A 21,337-nucleotide genomic window follows, 5' to 3' on the forward strand; every position below is an offset into this window, starting at 1 on the left:
GGTTATAAAGCCATTTCTAAAGCTTTGGGACTCCAGCGAACCACAGTGAGAGCCATTATCCACAAATGGCAAAAACATGGAACAGTGGTGAACCTTCCCAGGAGTGGCCGGCCGACCAAAATTACCCCAAGAGCGCAGAGACGACTCATCCGAGAGGTCACAAAAGACCCCAGGACAACGTCTAAAGAACTGCAGGCCTCACTTGCCTCAATTAAGGTCAGTGTTCACGACTCCACCATAAGAAAGAGACTGGGCAAAAACGGCCTGCATGGCAGATTTCCAAGACGCAAACCACTGTTAAGCAAAAAGAACATTAGGGCTCGTCTCAATTTTGCTAAGAAACATCTCAATGATTGCCAAGACTTTTGGGAAAATACCTTGTGGACTGATGAGTCAAAAGTTGAACTTTTTGGAAGGCAAATGTCCCGTTACATGTGGCATTAAAGGAACACAGCATTTCAGAAAAAGAACATCATACCAACAGTAAAATATGGTGGTGGTAGTGTGATGGTCTGGGGTTGTTTTGCTGCTTCAGGACCTGGAAGGCTTGCTGTGATAGATGGAACCATGAATTCTACTGTCTACCAAAAAATCCTGAAGGAGAATGTCCGGCCATCTGTTCATCAACTCAAGCTGAAGCGATCTTGGGTGCTGCAACAGGACAATGACCCAAAACACACCAGTAAATCCACCTCTGAATGGCTGAAGAAAAACAAAATGAAGACTTTGGAGTGGCCTAGTCAAAGTCCTGACCTGAATCCAATTGAGATGCTATGGCATGACCTTAAAAAGGCGGCTCATGCTAGAAAACCCTCAAATAAAGCTGAATTACAACAATTTTGCAAAGATGAGTGGGCCAAAATTCCTCCAGAGCGCTGTAAAAGACTCATTGCAAGTTATCGCAAACGCTTGATTGCAGTTATTGCTGCTAAGGGTGGCCCAACCAGTTATTAGGTTCAGGGGGCAATTACTTTTTCACACAGGGCCATGTAGGTTTGGATTTTTTTTTCTCCCTAAATAATAAACACCATCATTTACAAACTGCATTTTGTGTTTACTTGTGTTATATTTGACTAATGGTTAAATGTGTTTGATGATCAGAAACATTTTGTGTGACAAACATGCAAAAGAATAAGAAATCAGGAAGGGGGCAAATAGTTTTTCACACCACTGTACTTCTGGCATGTCTGAGGTGTAGAGATATCTGTGGGTCAGGCACAACAGCACAGAAGCCCAACAGGGCTGCTTGTTAAGACTACATCTCCCATGCAACCCTACAGGTGTCCAAATGGTCATATTGCCAAAGGGATGCTGCCATACTTTGTGCTGGGGGAAAGTACGTCAGTCAGTCAGTCATTTTCCAACCCACTATATCCTAATACAGGGTCACGGGGGTCTGCTGGAGCCAATCCCAGCCAACACAGGAAGCAAGGCAGGAACAAACCCCGGGCAGGGTGCCAGCCCACTGCAGATTGGGGGAAAGTACGTCCCTGAAATTCAGTCTCCCATCGTACATCTAATATCCTGGTAACACCGATCCTTCCAGCTGGGATACCCATCTGCCCAGGCTGTCAATCCATTATGATGACTTCTCAGCTAAGTAAGGAAGCATCATCAAACCCAGCAAAACCATCCACACCTTCCATCATAGTGCTTCTGTGGCATGTTTCATGGAATCTCTGTCAAACAGTACAATATAAAGAAATCCAAAGTCATGCATTCAGACATTGAAAGATTGTCTGAAATTCCATTATATGGTTGTGGAGGGCTTGATCTTACTCTAGAGATATTAAGCAAAAGGCAGAAAATAAAACTAAATGGAATGTCAGACTCTATTATTAAATCCACTTAATCCAGCTAAGAATCACAAGGGCAAAATGCACGACTCTAGCCTTGCCTTGGTGTCAGTCCATCACAGGAAACATTCATGCTGACATCCACACTCACATTAATATGGAACCAGCTTAGTTTTATTTAGATTTAGTTTAGATTCATTTATACTAGGACACCCAAACTCATAAATCATCAGAATATATCTCAGAAATATCAGAATACCCATAGAAAAAAAATGGGGACAATGTGCAAACTCTACAGAAAATGTACCTGTGCCAGGTATTTGAACCAAGGAAGCAGCAACTGTGTGACAGTAGCACTAACTACTCTGCCACCAGGCTACACATATTCTAACATACTGGGCCAATGCTTTGTCATAACAGAATAACACACTTATCTTTGTATTGTTTGGGGGGTTTTCCAGGATATCCAGACAAAGGCTGTTGCAGACATGGTAGGTGAACATATAAACTCCACATACACGGTAACTGGCTGTTATTCAGGCCTAGGCTTTTGATGCTTTGAGGCAGCCAATGAAAATAGCTTCTCAAAGTTTCAGTGGTAACAGTATTTAATTTTAGTTTCTATTTTAAGTTTTTTGCCTTCTCCTACCCTCTCACACTGATTGAAATTCAGAAATTCATGGCCTTAGTCCTGGAGAGGCACAGGTGGTTGTAGCTTTCACAGTAACAACATAATGTCCTTCCTAATTACATTACATATTAATACTGTGTGTTTCTGTGCTTTTTATTTGAATTCTGAATGATGCAAACACTCTGCATCCATATTCAATAAGCACACAGTTCTAATGAGCAGACAAAAGCTAAACTAAAAATGGATTTTGCAAAATATAAATTTACTGTCTGGCTAATTTACTAGCAAGTCATACATCTCCTTTATTTTATCTCTGCCCTGCTTTGAAAAATGGGAACTTAGGGAAATATAATAATAAAATATGGGATCACACTCCTGAAGAGTAACACAAAGTGTTCAATTAAACATGAAATTAGCCTTTAATTAAAATGCAATGAAAACCTCCTGCTGCTGTGGCTAATCTTGGAATAGCAAAAAGATTGCGCTGTAACAACTCTGAGAAGATTTTGTGACGTGAATTTTTATACCAAAGCACATTGTTAGAATTAAAAATGTGCAATATTGAAATGTGTCTTCAGTTCTTAACAAAATCCATCCATCCATCGTCCAACCCGCTATATCCTAACTACAAGGTCACGGGGGTCTGCTGGAGCAAATCCCAGCCAACACAGGGCACAAGGCAGGAAATAAACCCTGGGCAGGGTGCCAGCCCACCGCAGGGCACACACACACACCAAGTACCTACTAGGAACAATATAGGATTGCCAATGCACCTAACCTGCATGTCTTTGGACTGTGGGAGGAAACCCACACAGACACGGGGAGAATATGCAAACTCCACGCAGGGAGGACCCGGGAAGTGAACCCGGATCTCCTAACTGCGAGGCAGCAGCGCCACCGTGCCGCCTCTTAACAGAATCAACACATAAAATTTATTTCATTCCTTTATGGGTATTATACTGTGTAGCGTGCAGCCAGGGCTCTTGCCTGGCTGGGTCGCCTCCATGCTGAGAAGACTGGGGGAGCAAGTGGGGCCAGATTGTTACCTCCCCCGGGACGCTAGATGGCAACCCCCTTGGGTTGCAGCAGTACCTCGGACAGGGCTGCATGGGAGTTGGAGTGTGGTGCAAGCCCTGTTGGGATCCACAGGAGCTGCTGTGCTCTTATGGGCAGTTCTTCAGCCACACCAAGAAGTGCTGCCGGAAACGAGTAATCAAGCACCTGGAGCACTTCCGGGTGCATTATAAAAGGAGCCAACAGCCACTACTCAGAGAGCCAGAGTCGGGAGGAGGAGTGACGAAGCTTGACCCGAGGAGTGAAGGTGGAGAAAGAGAAGAGACGTATAGTATTGTGCTGTGCTTGTGCTGGGACTGTGTGGGGACTGTGTTATACTTGTGGGGAATGGGGAAGGCATTTCCCACAAGGGAAAAAAGGAAAAATAAAACCTGTGTGCTGTGAACTTGTGTCCCACGCATGTCTGTGTCAGGTTCAGCTGGCGGTGCCAGCCTGGTGGACCACATACTGCCATGGTGAGACAGAGGCAGTTAACAAGATTAAGAGACCAGATGATTAAGCATATAAATTAATCCAGCTAAATTATTAACCAAAAGTCAGTCCTATCTTTTGTCTAGTTCAATAATAATAGAAGTCAAAAAACATAGTTGGAAAACTGGAGCAAAAAAAGGTCTAAACAGAAAATCACAGTCAAAGAAACAAATGTACCTAAGTTAAAGTTCTGTCCACATTATTGGATAACCAGGAAGTGCCCACTGCTGACCTTTATGCAGTCACATGCTGCACACTCCCAGTCATCATTGGGTGGCAACACCGTTGCAACTATTAACAAAGTACATCAAAATGATGGCACCCATAGCAAAAAATGATGTCATAGTGGTAAGATGTGAAATGGTTTTAGCCTTGAATAAAACATGAAATCAAAGTTAGATATGAGTTCTCTAGTGTATATAAAAAAACACAAATAGAATATACACCATAAAAGATACAAAGAGGTGTCAATTGGAAAGAAACAAGAGGGTGAAAGGTACACATTATTTCAAATGGAAAGTGTCTCTGAAAAGTGAAAATGGATGGATTTATCAGGAAGATTATATCAACAAAGCTTCAAAGCAGTAATAATAATGTTAAAGGAAAACCTCTTTATACCTGAGGATTAGTGAAAGCAGAAAATAAGAGAAGTCCTTCATTTTATCATTTTCATAAAAAACAAATTCTGTACATGTTATAACCATCTGTAATGAAAACTAACAATTAGATATTACCTGGGAGAATCTGAAAGGCTTACTATTAAGTGTGCAAAGAGAGACTCACATAGGTTGACAAGTACATTACACAGTGTAAATTATTATTTTTTCCATATACCAATGTTGAATCAATCAAAAATAGTGCGACATTGTTTCCGACTTATCATCAAAGAGCTCAAATTATGACAGCCAAGAAGCCAAATCAAACACTAAATGAAACAAGGGAGTGTCAGTTTGAAAACGCTGAAAGTGTGAGGCAGCTAGCTGGGTCAGTCAAATGCTCAAAGAAGTTACTTCAGCACTTGAACAAAAAGCTGCTCGCCAAAGTCAGCTCTGGTGGTCACCGGGTGCCAGTCAGACATTTGTAGAAGAAGCCGCTGCTAAGGCTCAAGTAGCTGCCTGCCAAAGGTGGATTTGTAATTAAAAACTGAAGAAATTTATTTACATAGTTTCATCATTTCTGATGAGTATCTATTAGCATTAGCAGAACTTATTTTCCAACTTGAAAGAAAATTTCAGGCAGAGAGCAATAAAATATAACAGCAAAAATGTAAGGGTAGGATATAATCATCATGGGTGTAGGGGTGGAAAACATTATATAATTTTACAGTGCAGGCTCACACATCATTTAGGTTTTAGGCAGACTTAGCATTACATACTGAAAGAGAAGAAGATTAAAGAAATGACACTAAAAAATGCTAACAAAATGTTTGTTGTCTTTTTAGGCCTTCCTAAAAACTTTCATTGACCGAATCTATCCATCTGGAGTTGCTTGTATATAAAGTAAAGTACAAACTGTCCATAGGCAATAATTCATGTCAACTCTTTCTGGGCTGGCAAGTGGGTGATCTGATTAATGGTCCGAGTCACTGTCATTTCAGTGTAACTGTGTGTTTTATTTTTCCAGCATCTCCTGTGTTTGAACTCAACTTTCTTTTAATAGTTTCTCCAAATAGTCTGAGGACACCATGGTTATACCAATCCACACTGAAATGTGTAGTCATTAAAATATATATAAAGATAAGAGAACATCAACTGAATTAAGACCTGCAGGACTTCACTACTGTATATTTCCACAAACCTGAACTGTTCAGATGGGAATCTGTCATCTCATTTCCCATACTGTTTGTCTCCTGTAACGTTTCCTAAAATGCACACTATTACGTTTCCACCACCTAAAGATTCCTTGTTGTATACACTGATTTCTGGGTGAAATTGTCTTCTCGTCTGTTACAGTACTCTCTGAATGTGATCCTTTCTGGAATTTTTGCCAGTCCTTTGTCTAGTCAGTGTCATTTTATGCTCGGGTATATAACTTTTTTCCAAATGGGTCAAAGAAGAAATTATCATATGTTTAGACAAATGTAAAACTTTATAATCATCAAAGAAATGTAATGATGGAGAATGTATACAATATTTCCACTTAATGTCTTAAATTAATTTCCAGGCATACAATGTAAACTTGAATAATGACCAAGATATCTTTTAACAGCCTAAAAATCAATTCAGTCAGTTAGTTATTATAAAGATATTTCAAAACAGCAAATCAGAATGAATTCTAATAGTGAAAGAATTTAAAGGAGCAAACAATGGCATGATAAATGGTAAGGATCTTGAACGTTCTATAAAGCCCCCTAAGAACAAACTGTTAATGTGGAACAGGAAAGAAAGCCATGCTTCATTTACTTTCCTATAGAAAATTTGTGATTTAAATTAAATGGACTGATGAAGCTATCTGCAGGAAACAGTGCACCCATAATTTTTGAATTACTGACCCCAAGAAGGGTGGCAGTGCACAGTAGGGTTTTAACTAGTAGCCTCTGGGAATTCCGGATTATATCACCCAAGCTGCTGCATGGTGACAGAGAATCCAAAGAATCAGAGTTTAACATCATTATTGGCTGTTTTTTCCTTAATATGTCGTCATCTTTATATATAATACGCTACCGTGGCTGTTCATTTGTTTCTTCAGGATTTTAAATCACCTGTAGTTCACTAACCATTTGACCAATTCACCTGAAATTTGGCACACATATACTATGTGACCTCTACTGTCCGCTTTCGGGGTGATGATTGACCTCCAAGGTTATTCCTCTTTTTATTTTTATTTTATTTTATTGTAGAATCAACTCTCAGCAGCGTCCAGCAGGTTGGCCATGCGGCGCATACATATGGGCACCGTTCTCATCCCTTCCACCTGCACTGTCATTTCCCCTACCTCTTCATATCTTAAATCGTACTTGAGGCAGATTGAAGACTTAAGTGCCATCTTAAGTGAAAAATTAAAGAAAAGGTACTAAGTAATTGCAACACAAACACTGACTTAATCAGTTTTAATGTAAAAGATGCTGACAAAAGAAGAGAAGTAGCAGGCCGCTAGGGTGGAGAAAAGAAGAGCTGCTCAGGAAGCACATCGTGCAAGCGCATCAACCTCTGAGTAAATGAATGGTAAATGTATAGAGAAAGAGTATGATGAAGTCAAGTGTATTCACTGCACGTTATCGTGCAGTTCGCCGTTACCGGTTACATACTGTATAATGGCAATAGTTTAAACTTTCTGTAGTATCTCCTTTTGTCTCATTTAACCCATACTAAGTAGCTTGGGAAAACAGCATCCCTGGGTCAGTGACCTGACAACTGAGGTTTGGCTTTTCATGATTGAGAAAGAACAAAATTTCTGTCCAGATTATTGTCATTAATCTCTAATACTTTATACTGTATATCCACTGAAAGCATTTTGGTGTTTATGACAGATATTCAGTGATTAATATAGAATACATACATTTGAACAGAGATAAATGTTTTTGTTTAATGATGCATCACGTTAGAAAAGTCTAAAATTAGTTCTAGACATTTTTCTAACATTAGTTGTACTTTTTAGCTTTTAAATATTTCAAATTATGAACCAATGGTTAATTTTTCTTAATTAACTTTCTTTTGGAAATTATATAATGTATGAACTATTAGCAAACTATCTTCTTTTATTCACCCTCGCCTCTTTTATAGTTGAAAATCTTTGATTTTTGCAAGCTCTTCTGATTTATAAATGATTCACCTCTTGCAGAAAGCAACTGTTGGGAACAAGAAGACTTGTCCAGGATCAACGACTGTGGTAATTTAATTCGGAAGAGACTGACCAAAGCAGAGACTGAAATCCAGTTCCTAAAATCTCAACTGGCCCAAGAGCGCACACTGTGGGAAGGCAGATTCCATGATCTGAGGAGAAAGCAGCAAATTTTGAGAAAGCAGGTACACCATAGGCTGCTGAGTATTTCTCATATATAATATACTTTGAATGAAGTCTATTAAATTGAATCAATTGTGGAATGTGAAAAAAAACATCAAATGTAAATTATTTTTGATAACCTATTTTTAAAATTATAAAGTATTGTACCAGACTTTATCATCTTAAATGAATCAACTGCCTTTTAGTTCATTATGCTTCTCTGAATATGTTTATACTGCATCTCTTCACATCTTTCAGTTATTACACATAGAAAATTCTCCTTTGCAGATTCTGGGATTCTGATTGGTCATCTCGTCTATCTTATGGTACTGTTTCTGTATTATAACACCATTTCTTTCACCACTCAAAGAGCAGTGCTGTTCTTAAAGCTTCACATTTATGTGATTACATTGGTGTGTTTTTATTGCTGTGACTGAATCATCCAATAACTAAATAGTGCATTGGGGTAAAGAGGCAATTGTGTGCGGTGGTCATTGGGAGTCTGGTTCAAAATAATAATGAAATGTAATGAATGACAATCATTTATTAATTAGAAATCTAATTAAATGTATAATGCCCAAACAGAGACTAAACTAACAAGCAGCCCAAAGTGAAAACAGACAAGAGCAGCCCCATAGTGAAACATTTCCACCCTCTATCACAAACAAGCCTCAACCAGTTTTCATGGAGAACGCACTGAACCCAAAGCCGAGTTCACCTTCATTACAGTGTATTGAGCAGAAGTCAGCCAACCAAGGGCGTGGCAATTAAACATAAATGAGTCTGAATCAGACTGTGTATGGCTTGAACACATGTTGTTGTTTGTGCATTTTTGTTTATTTTAATTCTTACAGTGACACATCATTCTTTTAAAATTTAACAGTGTGTAAATTAATGTTTTGCTGGGTTTTTATTTCAACTTCTGTGCATATCCAGTGTCATGACATTGTTAATATTATACCTGCAAAGGTAGTGCTAATGGGATTTGAATAGTGTTTTCATCACTTAGTAGTCTGCTTGTACACTTTGCGTGATCTCTGAAAACAGGAACCTGCTGAAGTCATTTTCATGTATGATAAGTTTAATAAACTATGAAAAGTACAGACCACCAGTTTAGAAATGCCACAGGCCCACAGCCTTTCTAGCCAGAATGCAGTTTAGAATAAAAGTACAAAAGCACTCCAACACTGGGGTGACCAACTCTGATCCTGGAGGGCTTCAGTCGCTGCAGGATTTCATTCAAGCCATTTTCTCAATTAGTGATCAGTTTTTGCTGCTATTTAACTTTTTTGCCTTCATTTTAATTGATTTGATATTTAAGACTACAACTCTTAATTTGTTTCTTTTTTCCCTAATTAGCAGCCACATCTCAATAATGTGATACAAAACGAGTCATCACCTGACTAGTTATCCTGTGCCTTTCATACAACATTTGAAAATAAAGAACGGCGAAGATCTCAATAATGTTGATCTACTTATATCCACAAAACATTTTGATGGTGCTCTTAGAAAAAAGAAAATCAACAGTATTGGAAATTTCTGCTGTGGGCGAATAGTAGCATCAATAAGCCACAGAATTAAATAACAAGCTCAATTAACAACAAGAATCAGCTTCTAATTGAGAAATTTGTTGGAGTGAGGAATTGAAGCATTAGGCACATCCAAATCTGTTCCTTGGAGAGATACAATCAGGGAGGGTGATGGAACGGCCCTGTATTTGTGAACTGCTGGTCTGGCTACTTTGAACAGCTGTTTAATCCTCCAGCTAGGACGTTGGACATCTCTCGGTCCACGGTTCTTGAGGCTGTTCCTCCGATTAGCTCTGAATCACCAATCTCACTGAGACTGCAGAGGTGGTTAGCCACCAGAGGGTTGGGAAGAATGCTGTGATCTGTGGCATCTGGGGTGAACTTCTCCAGGCTGGTGGTAAGGCTGTTTTCCTTGCATTGCAAGCAATCTTTGCTTTTATTTGGGAGACGGATGTCACTGACTGGAAAGCAGGACTTACGTCCATATTTAGAAATGAAAGGATGATCAGCTGGATTGTAGCAACCACTATGGGATAACACTGCTTTCAGTGTCGGGTAAGTTCCTCGCCAGGGTCATCCTCAATAGGATCCGTGATCACTTGCTCACCTACCAGCGACCGGAGCAGTCTGGTTTTACGCCTAAGAAGTCTACCATCGACAGCATCCTGGCACAGAGGGTTCTCATGGAGCACAAATGTGAATATCGGCAGAGTTTCTTTGCAGCCTTTGTTGATTTTTGTGAAGCGTTCGACTCAGTTTGATCAAGCTACCTGTGGTACATCCTGAGACTTTGCCGGAACCCCCCAAAGTTGCTAGATGTCATAGCCAGCCTGTACACTGGTAGTGCGAGTGCTGTGAAGATTGAACGCAGAACCTCTGCATTCTTCTCAGTTCATTCTGGGGTTCATCAGGGGTGTGTTCTTGCTCCAACCCTGTTCAAAGCTTGCATGGACTGGGTGTTGGGCAGGGTTGTGGGGTCCATCAGCTGTGGGACATCTGTTGGTGAAGAAAGATTCATGGATCTTGACTTTGCCCACAATGCTGTGATCTTTGCAGAGTCAATGGAGGCTCTGATTGGGGCTCTTGAGAGACTGAGCGAGGAGTTTGAGTGTCTGGGCTTGCGAGTGCCCTGGATAAAAACCAAGATCCAGACCTTTAATGACCTCTTGGGCATAGCCATCAGCAGTGCGTCTGCTTGTGGAGGGAGTGTCAACCTTGTCGAGAGGTTTACTTACCTCAGCAGAGAGATTCATGTCTCTGGTGACTCTTCTTATGAAGTCAGTAGATGGATTGGGAGAGCATGGGGGGTCATGAGGTCACTGGAAAGGTATTTGTGGCACTCCCGATATCTATGCAAAAGGATGATGATCCAAGTCTTTAGAGTCCTGGTGCTTCCTTTTTTGCTATATAGTTGTGAGACATGGATGCTATCCAATGACCTGAGACAAAGACTGGACTCCTTCAGTACTGTGTCTGTTCAGAGAATCCTTGGGCCCCAATGGTTTAACTTTGTGTTGAATGAGCATTTACTCACAGAGTTCCAAATGAGGCACATTACCTGCATCGTGAGGGAGTGTCAGTTACGGCACTACGGCCATGTGGTGCGATTCCTCGAGGGTGATCAGGCTCACAGGATCCTCATTGTTGAGGACCCGAGTTGCTGAACCAAGCCAAGGGGACACCCACGTAACACCTGGCTGCGGTAGATAGATAGTTATTTTCAGAGGGTGGGACTAGACCGTGTGTCTGTCTGGGGGCTTGCCAATCAGGATCCCGAGCTTTTTTGTCGTGTGGTGGGTGTGGCAACACTCTGTACCAGTGCATGCTCCTCAACCTGATCTGACTTAACCTAAAATCATTTGTAATTTGTGGCCACAACTTAGTTAGATAATCTTTTGGCTCACTTCACATCTCATTTATGTTTGATTTTTGATTTTTATTTGATTTCATATACTTTATTAATTCCTGAGAGAAATTTTTTTGGCTACCTTTTAAAGAAAAAAAGAAGCAATTCAGAGGACTGAGTCTTAAAAACCAAATGGAATGAAGGAAAAAGAATGCAGTTAAAAACAGAAATTGGTCACTGACTAAGAAAGTGGCAGGAAAGAAAACCTGCAGCCACTGCGGCCCACTAGGACTGGAGTTGGACACCTCTGCTCTGATACTTAGGGTCTTCTTGAATTACACTAATAATTCACAGAAAGACTAATAAATATTGTTTTTGTTCTACATTAGGCTAGATTATTTAGACTTTATTATCACAGAGGTACAATTGGTACAAAGATTGATTGTTACCTTTAACAGTAATAATTTTTCTGAAGTAGAAATGCATTCATATCCTGAGTGATGAGAATATTATCAGCATTCACAAATTCTTATCACTCTTACAGGTCAGACCAGAATCCTTTATTAAAAGATCGGTTAATCATCTACCGAAGGAAGAAGCAGATGGTATAATTGAAAAAACATGTACCCTGAATACAACTTCAAACAATTCAGCAGAAATGGAAAAATGTCAGGATGTGAGGTCAGAGGATCAAAATGAGAGTAAGAATTTCTACTTCAATAAAATTATCTTGCCAAAATAGTTAATCATTTTTGGTAAAAGTGCACTGCGGTGGGCTGGCGCCCTGCCTAGGGTTTGTTTCCTGCCTTGTGCCCTGTGCTGGCTGGGATTGGCTCCAGCAGACCCCTGTGACCCTGTAGTTAGGATATAGCGGGTTGGATAATGGATGGATGGATGGATGGTAAAAGTACATTACTATCTATATTAAATGAAGTAACTACTTTTTACAAAGTTAGCCTAAATTTTATATCTCTTTGCCAACACTAAGTCCAAAGTATTGGTCAGCAAAGTCATTACTAAAATATATTTTTGTTATATTTGGAACAGCAAGCATTTTATCATTTATTTTGAAGCAAAATCAATAAAGGCAAAATGGCATTTGGATGTTTAGTTCTACTTTTCATTTTGGGAAAAGGTTACAAGCACTTATGAAAATAATTTATTTCAGGCAAGAAGAATTTTTCTGAAACAGACCTGCAACAGGAAATTGTGTCTGAGAAAAATGAGCACTGCAGTAGCCTGATCTGTTCCACAGCTTCACAATGTGATCTCCTGGAGGGTCACGTCACTCCTAGAAGTTCAGGCTCCAGAACTTGTTCTTCACTGTCATCACCAGCTTGGTTTGTTTTATTAATATTTAGCTAAGAGACAACATAAACAGAGCTTAAGACCAATGTAAATCTTATAGAAAATGAATGATCTATTAATTCTTGTAAGGTTCACAACTGTATTTTACTAGTAAACTCTTTTGCCACTAGATGGTGCAATACGGCTGTCGAGAACTACTGCAGGTTTCCCCAGGGTGCTTCACAGATACTTTTGTTTGTATTTTAGTACTAGGGTGTTGTACCGCGTTAGCCATTATGTATGCAGTGAGAAGTCAAACAAAATTACACCGCTTATTGTCTAACTTAAAAGATTCCAACATGCAAGCTTTCAACTCAGGCCCCTTCCTCAGGCAAGATGTAATCAAATTTGGAATCTTTTTCGTTAGCCAGTAAAAGGTGTCATTTTGCTTTGTACTTTACAAAAGCATTTCCTTCTAGGTGACTTTGGGTCAACTACTCTTGTTTGTAAATTGTTGATAGACAAGTGTAACTTATCAGATGAGGTTCTTCCAAGAAATTGTTGCATCTGATATAAGTTACTTCGCTCACACAATGGAAAGTGTGACAAAGCAGATACAAAAAAAATGTTGTTTATGCTGCCTTTTACAGGAGTTCATTTTATAACAAAATGGCTCATTAAAATAATTTGCTTTGTAATAAGCTAAAAGGCTGCATTACTTATAGTATTTTTTTCACTATTGCCTCAAATCCTTTGGAGCTGTAGTTAATAGACACAGTTCCTGCTGTGTACAGTACTAATTACAGCAAAGGAATACCATGTTATATATTATAATGGGCCTAACAAGCAACATTCTCACTGGAGCCAAGAGAAGATGGTGTCATAATAATCTCTATATTAAGTAGACATAGGCATCAACGTCAGCCCAATAGAACTAATAAAAAAGAGATAAACTTAAACAGTAAGTTTGGTTGATATTAAACAGCAATATTAGAAAAAAATCTAATTTCTTGATATGAAAATGTCTTTTTTTACAGTAAGCATGTCAGTTACAGGCATTACATACTGATAAACTACTTCCAGTATTGTAAAGTGAGACACTGAAGACATGTTATATTAATTTTGTCCCAAGTTATTATTAACTTTCACAGTTCATTCTTTTGCTCAAGAATCTTAGTTTGTTGAGTGCTCATCATGCACGTGCAGATACTGTAAATGTGGATCAATTGTAAATTTCCTTAGCCAAGATTTCACATTTTTCATTGTGCTAAATGACTTTTCCACTTCACTACATAATCAATCTACAAGCTGCACGATGTTGCTGTATGTTGTGTTTAATAGAAAAACATCAAACATGCACTCCTCAGCAGCATTTATTTGAATGGTGGAAACTGGTTTCTTATCAGAGATAATCCATTAAGCAGCAGTATTTTACTCACAATTGGTATTTTCAGGTTTCTTATTTCAGCTACTAGCTGCCCCTGCAGCTCTATCTATGTAATAGTGAAACAGGACAAACTTTAAAAATCAATTTTAAAAAGAAATGTAATTCTGGCCAAGCAGAAGGTAGGCACGCTCCAATGTCAGATGTTGGCACTGTATTTGATCGTGTTCAGCTCTGATGGGAGAGTGTCCCCTATGTGGGGAGAAAAGCACGTGGCTATATCTCTAGTAATCAGCAGCTACACTCACTAAAACACATGCAGCTCTGATCTCTCTCTCAAAAACATGAAACGTTACCCTTTAATAATCTGTACATGATAATGTCTGTTGAACAAACAGGTACTGTATATCTAGCTAAGCGGAGGCAAGGTAAGCTCCAACATGTGGTGAGTGGTAGACCGACTCAAACAGAGGCTGGCATGTGAGGGACAAGGTACCACCCCCCCCTTGGCCCACAGCCTCTCTCACAGATTCACGCAAATAAATCGGTACCGTAAGCAAACTATGATACTTAGCACAATGACAGAAGTCGCAAAATCAACCGGAATGTTCAAGCAAATTATAGAATTATAAAAAAACCAATCTAAATCCGTTAAGTAGTTCACTTGTGAAAAGGAGACAGACATACATACATCTTATATATAAACGTCTTCGCAGGGAAGTGTGTTTGTCTGTCTGTCCGGCCCAGAAGTGAGAGGTAAAGTCGGGGTAACGGTTCCGCCTCTGAGGAAACAGGAAACTCGGTTAGCCGCTAATAACACAAGTGAGGCCAGCAAGTCAGCAAAACAAAACCTCAGAAGAAAGACATCGGCAACACAGAATCCCTTTTACTTTTCCTCCCACCGCTAATACACAAGTGATGTGAGAATGTTGGGAAAACGAATCTTCCTAGAAGAGAGGTGCCCAGAGTAGTTCTTTTCAATTACCTGACATCTCTACATTTCAATTTTTTTCTGATGATTTCAATAGTTTCTAGGACCCCAGGCTTTTTACAGTACGGGCTTACACAACTAGTATATACAGTGGAACCTCGAGATACGATCACCTCTGTATACGAGAAATTCAAAATACGAGGAAAGTATGAGCGAAAAAATTCAGATCTAAATACGAGCATTGGCTCGCGTAACGAGCCACGAGCCAGGCTGTGGGTATAGCTCGCGGCTTAGCGAGGGGGTGTGGTAGCAGTTGCGAGCCGCGATCTGCGGTGTCTGCATTTCTCACTTAAGTGCACAGGTGGGAAACTGCCCACATCCATGATTGTTCCTGTGGCTGATGGGCTGCAGCTGCCATGTCCTCCCCGCATATATAGAGAAGCGCGAGCCGGTTAAGGGGGGAGAAAAAGTAAAAGAAAAGAGAGGAGAGAGAACGGAGGTTGCAGGCAGGCAGGCAGGCAGGCAGCAGCAGGAGGAAGTCGGTGCGGGAGAGCGAGCGAGTGCTGAACAGTGAGCTGAACAGGCGAGCGAAACAGCTGAAGCAGGACGGTGTAGAGAAGGTCAGCTGCATTAAGAGTGTCTCGCCTGTTGCAGAGCCCGCAGGTGAGACGCTAACAGAGAAGAAGCACCGGGGATTGTCATCTGTTTTTTAAAGACAGCATCCTTTTGACGTTTTAACCTCGTGTTAAAGGATTGTTATTCTTGTGTATTTTAACCCTCCACTTCACAACTGTTTTAAGGATTATTTATTTAAAGATTTATTGAATGCTCTACTGCACTTTGGACACCTGTTTTGATTCTTTTAATAATCAGTTATATTATTTACCAGTGTTATTTATTAAAGGTAGACTACAGTATATATAATTTATCAGTGTTATTTGTTAGGAAAATTGATTTTTATGTTAATATATTTGGGATGCGGAACAGATTAACTGGATTTCCATTATTTTCAATGGGGAAGTTTGTTCTAGATATGAGAAATTCGCTATACAAGCTCAGTGCTGGAACGAATTAAACTCGTATCTAGAGGTTCCATTGTATATATTGTAAGAAATAAACACAGACATATAAAGGTTTGGGGTTTTTAGCCCCGTATACTGTAACAAAAAGCGCTAGGTCAATAGTTCCAAATAACTCAAAGACATAGAAGGAGGGGAAGACGGACAATTTATGGGGACGAACCAGAAATTAAACAGTGGGATGCTGGGAAAATCGTGGTGTAGGATGGGTAGCTGACGTCATCACATGGGGACCAGAGGGAAGAAAGGAACCCAGAAGTGTTGCGGGTCTTTGGATTGTCCGGGCGGTATTATGGCGGTAGAGCCTCGCTCTTTCTGAGGAAATAAAGAGAGAGAGGTTAGTATGCTGCCCATGTCCCCTGACACGACTTGTCGCGGTGTGTGTTGGGTCCTTAAACTGCTCCCCATGCATGTGTGTGTGACATGACCCCCTCTTCAGCCCAGACCCATCGGGTCCCCCATAAGGGGAATCAGAACTAGAGGAGCGCGGTCCTTCCGGGGAATCTGAAGCAGCTGACAGACTGGGCAGGACTGACAGAAGCGCCAGACCTCCTCATTGATCCTGGGCCAGTAAAATCGGAGCTTTACTCTCTCTAATGTTTTCTTGGCCCCGAGATGGACGCCTAGGAGGCTGGCATGAGCTAATTCGCAAACCTGCCGCCGGTAGGTCTGCGGAACTCACAGCAACTTCCGTACCTCACCTTCGTGCTCCGCAACTCGATACAACAACTCATTATCCAAAACAAAGTAGGGTCCCAGTGGTATGGAATCTAGCGACGAAATGTTGTCTGCAGATTCAATGGCATTCTTGGCAAACTTCAGGGAATCATCGTTCCACTGTTCTCTTTTAAATGACACCACTGGTAATCTATGCCGGCAAGCAGATCAGATGTCCGGTCCGGGATAGCACTCGTCTGCCCCGGAACCCCACCCAGTTGCACTGGGTCAGCCGCCAAAGAGGGCTTCCCCAGCCCGTCTACATCATCATTAGTTGCTGACGAGCACAGTGTGGGAGCAGCTGGAAAGGCACCTTGATCCTCTATAATCAGACCCAACTTAGGCGTAGGAGTGGTGACAGCTTTACCGCATTTATTTTCCAACCAGTCTTGTCCCAATATAACCGGATAGGGGGGGTCGGGCAGCACCGCCACGAGCAGTTGTTTAGGAGTCCCCTTCCAGGTTATAACACACTTCGTGGACCTGTAGAACCTGGTCTCCCCATGCACACAAGTTACACTCGTTCGTTGAGAGAGCCACTGTCACGGTAGTACATAACAGCGAGCAACAATGGTGATATCACTCCCGGAGTCAAACAATGCCACAACCGAGTGCCCATTTAACAACACCACTCCCATATTTGTGACTGGCAGAGGGTTTGACAGAGCAAAGTACCTCTCTCCCCTTGCATAGCTGCAGTCCATGGGCTCCACGTTGATAGGACAGGTGGGAATGATATGCCCTACCTCGCCACACTTGAAATAGCAACACGACGGGTGGGTTCAGGGGTGGCAACACGTCCCTGTTGGACCCCGCGGGCTGGCTTCTCAGACCCCCCGAGTTGGTTCACCGCCAGTTGTCGCTCCAAGACCTCCAGAAGACCGTTCATATCCTTGAAGGTTCCTCTGCTGAAACATCCTCTGCTGTTATGCACCTAAAATCTGGAATAACTTGCCAATAGGAATTGGCCAGGCTAATAAAGTGGAGCACTTTAAAACACTGCTGAAAACACATTACTTTAACATGGCTTTCTCATAACTTCATCTTAGTTTAATCCTGATGCTCTGTATATTCAATTAACTATCATGATTATTCATGGTGGCTCCAAAATCCGTACTAACCCCTACTTTCCCTTCTGTTCTTTATCCGGGTTTCTGGGGTGTAGACCTGCGTCACCACCACCTGATCAAAGCACTGTGATTTCCCTACATTGATGGACTAAAGGCCAGAAGTCCACATGACCGTCATCATCAAGTTCTTCCATGAGAACCCTGAATACCATGAGGACTGATTGAGGTCATTTATGTTAGGTAGAATGCCTAGAGGGGGCTGAGCGGTCTCGTGACCTGGAACCCCTGCAGATTTTCATTTTTCTGCAGCCATCTGGAGTTTTTTTTTGTTTTTTCTGTCCTCCCTGGCCATCGGACCTTACTTTTTTTCTATGTTAATTAGTGTTCCCTTATTCTAATTTTTTTTTATTTTATCTTTTTTCTCTTCATCATGTAAAGCACTTTGAGCTGCATTATTTGTATGAAAAGGTGCTATGTAAATAAATGTTGTTGTTGTTGTTGAATGGGTGTCTCCGGACCTGCTGGTTGAGGTAGTCCGGCATCGCGTGGACCAACCCCTCACAGGCCACCTGCTCGACCACCTGGATGGCTTGGTTGATATCTGGCCGTAGCCAGCACCCGAGTTTGCCCTAGTACTCGTATGCCTGGACTTGAGTGGGGAGATCGGGGTCGAATCTCCACTGCCGCCATGCCCTCGCCTGCTGGCCAGACGTAGCGCTTGTAAAGCTTGGCCTTCAGGAGGTCGTATTGGGAGGCTTCCACCTCAGGGAGGTCATGATAGGCCCGCTGCGCAGGGCCCTTGAGGTACGAAGCCAAACTGCAAGCCCACTCCGCCTGTGGTCATTGATTACGAGTCGCCGTCCTCTCAAATATGCTAAGGTACAACTCGAGATCATCCGTCTCCATAAGAGGAACGATCAGAGGTGGTGGAGGCCATGTGGGCTCCGGTTTCACTGCTTCCGCCACCACCAGCCGTCTCTATATTTCGGCAAGCTTCGTCTTAGTAGCTGCCTGGTCGACCTTGACCGCCTGGAGCTCGTTCGCCAAAGTTTGGAGGACTGTGCTGAGGTACTGCCCTTTAGAAATGTTCGGGCACTATCCTGCCAACTACGCCAACTGTAAGAAATAAACACAGACGTATAAAGGTTTGGGGTTTTTAGCTCCTATACTGTAACAAAAAGCACTAGGTCAATAGTTCCTAATAATTCAAAGACATAGAAGGAGGGGAAGACGGACAATTTATGGGGACGGACCGGAAATTAAATAGTGGGATGCTGGGAAAATCGTGGTGTAGGATGGGTAGCTGACGTCATCACATGGGGACCAGAGGGAAGAAAGGAACCTGGAAGTGTTACGGCTCTATGGATCGTCCGGGCAGTATTACGGCGGCGGAGTCTCATTCTTTCTGAGGAAATAAAGAGAGAGAGGTTTGTACGCTGCCAATGTCCCCTGGCACGACTTGACGCGGTGCGTGTCGGGTCCTTAAACTGCTCCCCATGTACGCGTGCGTGACAATATATATACATGAAGAACACAGACAGACAGACAGACAGACAGACAGACAGACAGACAGACAGATAGATAGATAGATAGATAGATAGATAGATAGATAGATAGATAGATAGATAGATAGATAGATAGATAGATAGATAGATAGATACTGTGGTCTGGACATGCACCAGAAGGACTAAAAACAAAAAAAATGAAAAAGAAAGCAAACCTCTGACCTGACAGTCACAGTCTCAGTGAGACATTGTGCAGGCACGTTGCTTTTGGTATAAAAAAAGCTCCAGTTGCATTCTTGACACCCTTCTGCTGAATGATTTATTGGCTCAAAGCCCCCAGTGTCACAGAGAGGATGTGTAGCATTGTTCATAATGGCACTAGGTTTTGCTTTAATTCTGGTTACTACCTCCATGGGGGTACAGAGTGCATTGTCCCATAATGCCCCATAGTTTGTTGATTCAGCGAGCCTGTCTTAAAGTTATGTTACTTGCCCAGCACACCACAGTGTAGAAAATCACACAGACCATAACAGAGTTGTAGAAGATATGAATGATGTCAGTACCCACATTACAGGAACACAGTCTCCTAAGTAAAAAGAGACAAGTTGTCTTTGATGTGGACCCCCAAGTACTTGTAGGAATGTATCACTTCTAAATCCACCACCGGAATAGTGACTAGACATAGACGCAGTTTGTTGCAGTGAAAGTCAATGACCAGTTCCTTGGTTTTGCTGATGTTAAGCTGTACACAATTTTTTTCTGCACCAAGAAACAAAGTTTTCCACCTGACTCCTATATTCTGTCTCATCCTCCTTATCCATACACCCCATATGTGCAGAATCATCTGGGAATTTCTAAAAGTGACATACCCTGGTATTATATTTAAAGTATGGGGTGTACAGAGTGAAGAGAAAAGGAGACAGGACTGTTCCTTGTGGTGCTCCAGCGTTACTCACATCCGTATCAGAAACACAGTCCATGAGCCTCACAAACTGGGGTCTGCACGACAGATAGTCCATTATCTAAGACATCATAGACTCATCAACCTGCATATGTAAGTGTTTATCCTTTAACAGGGATGGCTGGATGGTGTTGAAGGCACTGTAAAAATTAAAAAAAACATGCCAGATCTGTCCAGTTGAGAATAGGCCTTGTGGAGCAGATAGATTCAGATAGACAGATTACTAAGACCAAAAGACTGGTGTGCAATTAATTACTAAAAGCCAGCAAAGGAACTGGTGTATGAATGCACATAGCTTGAAATTTTGCAAAACAGCAGGAAAGTACAATATAATTAATGTCTAAGATTTAAAGTTTAAGGTTTAAGGTTTCTTTATTTAGTCATGTTTACACAAGAAAATATGAAATTTGCTTTCTCAGTTGCATCTAATAACAGACAGAATGAAATAAAACAGACAAATAGCAACAAGAATGGTTAAGGTAAGGCAGTTAGATAATACATATTCCTGTCCAAATTCATTAATGCAAAGACATCATATACTGAAAAAAATATTTATTAGCTTTCAGGATGGTACATGGCCCCTCTTGCCCACTCCACTGCAGACACTCTTGCTCATAAGCCAATTACAGTCACTCTAAGTATAGGATGCTGTCCTACTGCTGTGTGGAAATATCTGTCATATTTGATATTTTTTGGGAAGGTATAGAAATATTCATGTTAAATTATCAAGACCTGCATACTGTAAGTTTAGAAGACAAGATAATGAGAACTTAAACCTGGCATTACTTGTTTTGACTGCTTAATGAAATGAAAGATAATGGTTTAAATAATGGTGGGTTTTGTTTTTTATTATTAATAAAATAAAGTTAGTCCCGTTCTGTAATTTATCTTTTAAAGCAGACATCGTAGCTTAAAAATACTTCTTCAAAGTTTTTGTATGGTTTCCTTATTAATACAGTATACTGTATATATATATACAGTATATATATATATATATATATATATATATATATATATATATATATATATATATATATATGAATATATATATATATATATATATATATATATATATATATATATATATATATATATATATATATAGGGGCGGCAT

At 40.9% G+C, this 21,337-nt stretch overlaps 1 protein-coding gene across 3 annotated transcripts in view; it reads left to right on the top strand.

The window, feature by feature from the left end:
- The window catches only part of LOC127525892 (CAP-Gly domain-containing linker protein 4), a 58,346-nt gene that overhangs the window by 18,869 nt on the left and 18,140 nt on the right, over positions 1-21,337 (top strand). For all 3 annotated transcript variants that reach the window (XR_007933506.1, XM_051919101.1, XM_051919102.1), the window contains exons 4-6: positions 7,753-7,937; positions 11,834-11,990; positions 12,458-12,629. Coding sequence is in view for 2 of the 3 variants with exons in the window: in XM_051919101.1 (XP_051775061.1) it covers positions 7,753-7,937; positions 11,834-11,990; positions 12,458-12,629 (514 nt within the window). In the remaining variant the exon portion in view is untranslated. The remainder of the gene's footprint in view (positions 1-7,752; positions 7,938-11,833; positions 11,991-12,457; positions 12,630-21,337) is intronic.

Source organism: Erpetoichthys calabaricus, chromosome 14 (assembly GCF_900747795.2).
Source record: "Erpetoichthys calabaricus chromosome 14, fErpCal1.3, whole genome shotgun sequence".
In the NCBI taxonomy this organism is placed as follows: Eukaryota; Metazoa; Chordata; class Cladistia; order Polypteriformes; family Polypteridae; genus Erpetoichthys; species Erpetoichthys calabaricus.